Consider the following 9405-nt stretch of genomic DNA (forward strand, 5'->3'; position numbering starts at 1 on the left):
GATTAGAGAGATGGAGTATGAAGATATATTGTACTCCATATAATGTCGGATTATAGAGGTGAAGTATGAAGATTATATTGTACTCCACATGAAGTCAGATTAGAGAGGTGAAGTTTAAAGATTATATTGTGATCCTCAGAATGTCAGATTAGAGAGGTGGAGTATGAAGATATATTGTACTCCATATAATGTCGGATTAGAGAGGTGAAGTATGAAGATTATATTGTACTCCACATGAAGTCAGATTAGAGAGGTGACGTCTGAAAATTAAATTGTGATCTATGCATAATTGTGTCGCATTAGAGAGGTTAATACAGGAAATTAGCTGAACTCCTGAGGTGTCGGTTTAAACAGGTTTTGTTCTGCTCTGTTGACACTGATTACTTTTTCATTGTTATTTTCAATCGATTTAATTTCATCAGAAGCTGATCAGCAGGCTCCATAGTTTCCTATGATTAATTAATATCTGTACTTCTGCAGGGTCAAAGATAACAGAAATAAACATATCTATACATTTCACGGAATTAAACTTTCATAAATCTCTATATCCTCTCACCTGCCTGGCATTGTAAACCGCGCTATTATCACCGTTTCGCGAGAGTCTTGTCTTTCTATTCAGATAATGGTATATTAATTATTCATGATTCTTTTCTATTTCTGTAGATGCATATGAATAGCGAGAAAACCAGACACACATTATCTTTTTTTACTTCCGAAAATATTACACAACGACGCAATTGTAAGTGAAGTTTTTCATTTTTATTAGATGATAACATATATTTTCATTATCAAAATGAAAAGGGATGTAAAATTGCTTAAAACATAATTGAAAAGAAACGTAGAAACAATTTTAACGTACAAACTACATATACATTTCAACGACGTATAAAGATAGCATAGAGGATACTGGTCCATGCAGACTCTGGTACAGCGGGCCTGTCAAGTCTGGCTTAACACAGAGTATTATATTTTGTATCTGTCTAATCAATTTGTCAATCTTATATATACAAAAACAAACAAACTTGTTGTCTAACAAACATTCTCATTCACGATTCCCTTTTCTATTTAAAGAACAGAAATGTTTAATAAAATAATTTGCCATCAATTACAATTTCAAAGATTAAAACATTTTGAAGAAGAAAATTATTTTTACATTTAAATTATTATTTCAATTACGTCATATTAAACGTTTCCGTGTACTGGACAAATCTACAAATCTGCATTAGATTCTTACGAAATTGTTTTAATTGAAGAATTGTAAAAGTTGCAATTATATATATTATATTGTTTAAATAAAATTTAAACATGAAAATAATTGCTGTGCATTTTTTTTATATTTCCAGTTTCGAGTTTACTTCTGAAATACACCGCCATATACTGAAAGTAACAGGCGACAAATTGATAGTGATCAAAACTTGCTTCTTTTTTTAATTTTTCTCAATGATTAGCGGCTTAATTTAGATTTTTAAGAGCGTTGCAAAATTGTTTGTCCTTCTTACGTAATTGTGAACAACTTTCTTCATTATAAGTAGAGAATTCTACATAAACAATAAAACTGCCCTAAATCCATTTTGTCAGAATATCAAAAACATGTCAGTGTGATCCAACATAACAATCAATAAATCACCTACAGAAAAAAACCTCCAAATATTCATTTAACAAAGATAAAAATCTGATAGATTAGATTTAACATACATCCTCTTTTGTATTGGTTAGTCTTTAAATCCATTCACATTGTATTTTTCCCTCCGGATATGTTTCAGAAACAAATATTTTTTGACCCTTCGAGCTAGTGATTTCGATAACAATAGAAAAGGGCGCTTTATCTGGTTGAAATCTGTGACAGAAATTGATACCCATTATTTTCGGCGATCCTGACAGTGAAACCGACAACACGTGTCTGTTGCCGTCAGTCAACCTCTCGGTATGATTTAGAAATTCTATATAATTTCCATGTCTGTTCTTGAATAAACCTCTATAATTCTCTCCAATTACAGAAGTGTATGAAATGGTCAGCAATTTTTTTTTTACTGAAACTTGAGACCATTAAATGAAAGATATTTCAAATTAAAATTCTTCTGCTCTACAAACCAATTTTAAAGGATATTTGAATAATGGATTGCGTGTTCAAAAATTCCAATAAAGCATTCACTATCATTTTCACCTTAGCACTTAATTATCATTGATGCACGTAGAATTTAAACAACTTTCGGAAATTTTCTAAAAGCATGAGCATTTAATTGTTACCACGTATTTCAACACTTTCAGAAAAAATCTAGTATGTTTCTCAAACAAGAAGTCACGAGAAGAATGGCTTACTTAAGGTGATATTGCGAAGGTGTACTTCTTATAGAAAAAGATTTCTTCAAATTAAAACACTTCATAAATTATGTATCGCTGTGAAATGTAGTCAGATTTTTTTTTTCGAATAATTTTTCAGACTTCCTTCTAAAATTTCAACACACTTCGGTGTCATCTCGATCATTTAAAGGATAAAAAAGAAAGATTTTATTGCGGAAGTTTTTCGCAATACGTATCGAGATTGTCAATATTTAGCATCATTTACACATGGAAGAGACATTTAAATTGTATTCATAAAATGAGTTTTCCCAGACCAGAACAGGTATATCACATTTCTTAATGAGAAAAACAAGGAAATGATTTTCTTCAGTGGATAGCAAACAGATTGATCAAGTATTTTGCTATCTTTTAAATTAAGTTGTCGATATTTACAGGTACTTTTGAACAAATTGCAGACAACATAACAAAATAATCCATTTAGCACTAGTTAATGAGATAAAATAATTTTATCAAGAATTTCATAACATTTTGTTTTAAATAAAATAATGTTTATAACACGAGAAACGCGAACGATAAATAACATAGCAAAATACAAGCATGTGTTTCACAAGAGATCATCAAACCAAATATATATCATGACTGATCAAATATTGATTCAATATCGAAAGCCATTATTCTCTGACCATTATCGATGGCTGAACACATTTAACTCAATGGAACAGGCTCCATTGTATGTATGACAAAGATTCGTGTGCCGAATTAGAACATCTGTTTGTGTTACCGAGAGTTCTGTCTTTGAACACAAATGGCACCGTTTTTGTTGACGGTACTTTTCCAGAAGTACACGTTCTTTAGTTAGCACCACACACACGTCCAGACTTACTTGCGGCTTGTCCGGTCGTCCTAGTCGGAATCGAGGTTTCCCCGACTGTTTTCCCTGCCGAGTCTGTTCTCGGACACTCAAACAAAAAAATCAAAGTCACGTGATCACCAAATAACAAGTTTCCGGTGCACGTTCTATTGCAAGGTCACATGTACGATTGCCAGAACAAACATTTACCGATCAGTACAAAGTATAACTGAGCTGTATGGATCTAAGATGTTAACTCTGATTGTACTGTTCAGAATACCACGTGATTGTCCGTCAAACGTCCGCGAGTACGGGCCGGAATCACGATGACCTTTCTTAGTGACCAGTAGGAATTTTCCAGCGCGCCCTGAGTGTCCGGGTAGGGTTTACATCACGGCTGGGTGTCTGTAATGATCTTCTGGTTTCACTAACACATATGCGACTGGTCTGTGTACATCCTGCGAGGGGAGATAACCCGGTGGGCAACAGGGCACCAGGTACTGTCCAGGGTGGGAGTGTGCGGCCGGGGGTAGTCCACTCAAGGCCGACGCTGAGGAGTGCGACGGCAAGTATGGGGAACCGTAAACACTCGACAATTCTTGAGATCGAAGTGCACCTAATGGCGAACTGTCCAACTTTCCTGCACTGTCAAGGTGTGGGTAGAATCCATGAGTTGAAGAAGGAGGTAAAAACGCTCTCATTTTCTCACTCAAACTAAATGAAGCTGCATTTCCCATCATTCCTTCGGCTTGGCTAGTCATTGGTCCGAAACCCGGGGGCATCGTCCCGAGGGTTGGCCCAAATCCCCCTAACATTGGAATAGGGAAAGCATATTTGTCCTTTTTAAGGAGGGACTTTGGTTTCCTCCTCGGTCGATATTTATATTCTGGATGCTCCTTCATGTGTAATGCCCTCAGTCTCTTAGCCTCGTCAATAAAGGGTCGTTTGTCCTCTTCTGATAATAACTTCCATTCTGCTCCTAATCGTTTACTTATTTCAGAATTGTGCATTTTTGGATTTTCCTGAGCCATTTTTCTTCTTTGACCTCTTGACCACACCATGAAGGCGTTCATGGGCCTCTTCACGTGGTCATTGTTTAAATGTTTACCATTATCCAAGTTCATATCGATACTTCCACCTCCTCCAGAGGGAGACAAATCTTCAGGGCTCATTTCACCGCTACTACTCATATTGTCTGAATTAACGGTGACTACACAACACACTTAATAACGATTAGTAGATTTACCTGGTAGAGTTGTTCACATATAGTCATCCACGTGTACTTGGTAAATAATTCTGTGTACCGCTAAATGTAAACATTTAAGCCAAACTTTGCCAGTGGGTCCAAGTAAACCGTCACAGGGAAGTACAGTAATCGTTCAGATATTTCACAGCTTCAGTGACAAGGCGACATCGACTGTATTCCGATTTCAATATGCGAATCACCTGCTATAAACGACCCTATCCATACACGGGGACAACAGAACTACTCGGATTTATAACTTCAAAAGCTTAAATTACAATCTATCGACCGAAATTCACGCCCTGCAGAATCTCTGGTCTAATGATGTCATAGACAGCCGCTAGCGCCAATCATCTCCAAAGCCGCGCGGTAGGCCCGCCCCCTCTTTTGTAAGGGCGGTTCTAATTGGTCGGGTATTATGAGTGGAGTGATAGTTTAACAGATGGAGGCGTGAGACTACGTGTTATTGAACACACCCCCGGTGTCAGTAACACTATGACTGGTTAGACAGAATACAATGCTTTACAACACTATTACAACCAAATAAAGGTTTTACCAGATCGGGTAAATGGACAGTTATTTGTTTACGAGATACCAGCACACTATTCACGATCAGTTCGTGGTTTGCCGGCCACGTGCTCACGCGCTGACAACAATCTCTGACTAAGGCTAATGTACAGACTATAAATCTATCTCAAAACAACATTGTTTTGTCGTCATTTATTCAACAAATTGTTGGATAATCTTTCTGAGTCTGCTCCCTATGATTCCGTCCAGTAAGTTAAGAACTTGTAGACGTTTCCTCGTAAAAAAATGGACTCTTATTGACTTTATCGAGTAAGTATATTGTCTATTTTCTATTGTTCGGGAGATTAAATCTAAAAAGTGATTTTGAACAATTTTATAACAAAGACGGAATACGTAACATTGCTCTAGGGCGTAAAATAGATTCCCATTTTGGTTTGCTTTCTCCTCGAACTATTTATATTTTTACGTTATAATTAAAATGTTTATATTGTCTCATATGATGATAATCACCACCACATGACAATATAACAATGCTACAAATTACTTTCTCGTTGCACGCGCACCTATAACACGTAATACCGGTATATTTATATGACTTTGTTATCAAGGGCAGGTTAATTAAATACGTATATATACAAGATCATAAAAATACAGTTTTGCTGCACGTGTATCACCAATGTTTATCAAAAGTACAATATACAAATGTTCTATTAAAATCAATATAGGTTACCAAATGTCTATAATATTATTGCAACAAGACGGATTATCATCTAAATACATGTACATGTAACATACAAACCACCCCATATGAAACCCATTGGTTTACTTACAATTCGGATACAGGCGGAAATGACTTATACATGTATATTAAGTATTATAAACTAAGAATCTTGAATTCACACGTTCTTTACCACAACACTGCTATTTTCATGTTACATAAGTTTGATGTAGGTACAGATAAAGAGTCCGATATGAAAGGGTTAATATGGATTTACACCAGTAAACTAACGCACGTGCATATAATACAAATTATATACCATCGATAGTAAGTTAAAAATAACAATTTTCATAATATTATTTTACAAAACTGTACACAATCACACTTTCCCAAAATTAACAACAATAAAAAATAAAAAATAATAATTGCATTTAATATAAGTGTACGCAATCGCACTTTGCCACAATAAACAGTTATGTCGAAGATTTACTTTGTACACGACGTAAACAACTGTACATTGAGGATCTCACTTTGTACGATATTAACAACTGTACATTGAGGATATCACTTTGTACGACGTAAACAACTGTACATTGAGGATCTCACTTTGTACGATATAAACAACTGTACATTGAGGATCTCACTTTGTACGATATAAACAGCTGTACATTGAGGATCTCACTTTGTACGATATAAACAACTGTACATTGAGGATATCACTTTGTACGACGTAAACAACTGTACATTGAGGATCTCACTTTGTACGATATAAACAACTGTACATTGAGGATTTCACTTTGTATGACGTAAACAAATTACATTGAGGATCTCACTTTGCACCATATCAACAACTGTGCATTGAGAATCTCACTTTGTATGACGTAAACAACTGTACATTGAGGATCTCACTTTGTACGATATAAACAACTGTACATTGAGGATCTCATTCTGTACGATATAAACAACTGTACATTGAGGATCTCACTTTGTACGATATAAACAACTGTACATTGAGGATCTCACTTGTACGACGTAAACAACTGTACATTGAGGATCTCACTTTGTACGATATAAACAACTGTACATTGAGGATCTCACTTTGTATGACGTAAACAACTGTACATTGAGGATCTCACTTTGTACGATATAAACAACTGTACATTGAGGATCTCACTTTGTACGATATAAACAACTGTACATTGAGGATCTCACTTTGTACGATATAAACAACTGTACATTGAGGATCTCACTTTGTATAACGTTAACAACTGTACATTGAGGATCTCACTTTGTACGATATAAACAACTGTACATTGAGGATCTCACTTTGTATTATATAAACAACTGTACATTGAGGATCTCACTTTGTACGACGTAAACAACTGTACATTGAGGATCTCACTTTGTATGACGTTAACAACTGTACATTGAGGATCTCACTTTGTACGATATAAACAACTGTACATTGAGGATCTCACTTTGTATGACGTTAACAACTGTACATTGAGGATCTCACTTTGTATAACGTTAACAACTGTACATTGAGGATCTCACTTTGTACGATATAAACAACTGTACATTGAGGATCTCACTTTGTACGATATAAACAATTGTACATTGTATGACGTACACAACTGTACATTGAGGATCTCACTTGGACCGTATTTAAACGTTTGTCAATTAAGTGTAATATGAGGGAATCGTTGAAGTAATTATGAATATCAATGTTTCTGAGTGAAGGAAACTCACAACGACCTGCCACATCTTGGTTAAAACCATACGAGCAGTGGTAAGCCGGAAAGGCATGGGCCAGAACGGAAAAACCTTGCCCTCACAAGTGAAACAAAGTTATTTACGTGCCGACTTCTTGATGGGAATTTGGAAATCAACATCCGCCAAGTCTACTGAAGTTGTCCACATGTTGTCACCAACGGCGACAATGATACTTGCGAATCAGGGTTCCTACTCCCTTCTCAAAGACAAAAACATTTTCTGGATATCCACGGAAGAGATACGAAAAATAGCTCTGCTGACAGAAGAGTATCAAACAAGAGGGGAATCTTCAGATACTCGGACACCAGTGACAAGACCCAGCTGACCTGGGAGATTTCCTTCCACTAAGAAAGAAAGGAAGCTTAACAACAACCGCTAGCGTTAAATCTGGTAAGGGAACGTCTGGATTGGTCCATGGATCGAAAACGAGATCCTCTGGACCTGAACGGAGACCGGAAGCTGGAGGATTGGCAGAGGGATATAGAAAGTCTGCTTATCCTTGGAAGGAGAGTTCTTGCCACATTTACGCTTTTTCACTTAACCTTTTTAAGATTTCCTTAGACTTAGTCCCAGCAGAACAACGCCTAGGGTTGGGTCGGTCCTTCTCCGCAGCATACCTAGAACCGAATAAAGAAGTAGGACCCTGACTTGGCTTGGTAAAAAGAACGCCAGGAGTCACAGAATCCTCATTCAGGTCATTCCTCTGAGAGAAGGCTGAGGATCAGAAGTCCCTGCATGGACATCATGTTACCTACCAACGCGGTGGCCGAGTGGTTAAGGTGTCCCGACACTTTATCACTAGCCCTCCACCTCTGGGTTGCGAGTTCGAAACCTACGTGGGGCAGTTGCCAGGTACTGACCGTAGGCCGGTGGTTTTTCTCCGGGTACTCCGCTTTCCTCCACCTCCAAAACCTGGCACGTCCTTAAATGACCCTGGCTGTTAATAGGACGTTAAACAAAAACAAATCAAATCAAATCAAACCTACCAACGCTGACCAAAGGAGCCAATTCTACAAGGGAATTCTACAAGTAATTTCCTTTACAAATATTTTGCCTCCCCTTGTTTCAGGCTCCATGGTGTCTTCCCTTTTGTTCTGGTGTCTCCTCGGTTCATGTTGATGATGTAAAATTGCCCTCTATTGTGTTAGCCATATGGTACTTTACAATACTTTGTCTGATTTTTGCATATTGCTGCATAATTTTGTAAAGTTACACTGCCTTAATCGTGACGCTCATGAACGGCGTTGACATTCTATGATAAACATAGGGGACAAGAAGTCCTCCAGGGCCCAGTTGTTCGAAAGTTCATTAGCTTAATCACTTGATTAGTGAAAATCTCCTTTTGCCTTTAATTCAAAACCTCTGAGTATTTATTCTTTAAAATAGGCAGGTAGGAATACACTGAAGAGTGTTATAGTTTCATGACATTTTGTCAAGTTAGTTTTACCAGAAATTATTTCATCAGGATTTTAAAATTGTTGTTAAACTGTGATTAACTTTAAATCGCCTTTTGAACAACTGGGCCCTGGTCTTTAGAGTTTTTAACGACTATGATATAGTACGGCAATATTTCGGGGATGTAAGTAAAAGCAATATCACTCGCCGCCACTGTTGTTGATATGAAGATTATGTTAAGCGTGTGTTACCTTCAATTTGATTGGCTGAAATTCCGATAGGACAATGTGACGGGGCCAATCAAAAAACCTCTAACTGAAACGAGAATTTTTCACTGAGTTGACCAACGGGTGATAAGCGTAGCGAAATGCGGTAACTTTGACTATCTGATGATGAAACTATGAGTACATATGCGTGACTATCAATTTCGACCGCATGTGCATTTGGAGAAAACAATAAAAAGATGGTATATTATGATTTCTTTGTATTGTAGCGGTATCCTGACAGAAGTAACCAGAGTTCAGTTTTTAATATGCCCGAAAGGAGAAAATGATATGTTAAATCTTAGAAAAGACAGGACAGGATTAGAAATTTAAC

At 36.8% G+C, this 9405-nt stretch overlaps 1 protein-coding gene across 1 annotated transcript; it reads right to left on the reverse strand.

Moving 5' to 3' along the window:
- Positions 1 to 737: 737 nt before the first annotated feature.
- On the reverse strand, positions 738 to 4653 carry LOC117342163 (transcription factor Sox-14-like). The gene has a single exon (XM_033904176.1). It carries the CDS (start codon positions 4339 to 4341, stop codon positions 3538 to 3540), a length of 804 nt encoding a protein of 267 aa, XP_033760067.1. The 5' UTR covers positions 4342 to 4653; the 3' UTR covers positions 738 to 3537.
- Between the last annotated feature and the right edge of the window lie 4752 nt (positions 4654 to 9405).

The sequence above is a fragment of the Pecten maximus genome, chromosome 14, assembly GCF_902652985.1.
Source record: "Pecten maximus chromosome 14, xPecMax1.1, whole genome shotgun sequence".
In the NCBI taxonomy this organism is placed as follows: Eukaryota; Metazoa; Mollusca; class Bivalvia; order Pectinida; family Pectinidae; genus Pecten; species Pecten maximus.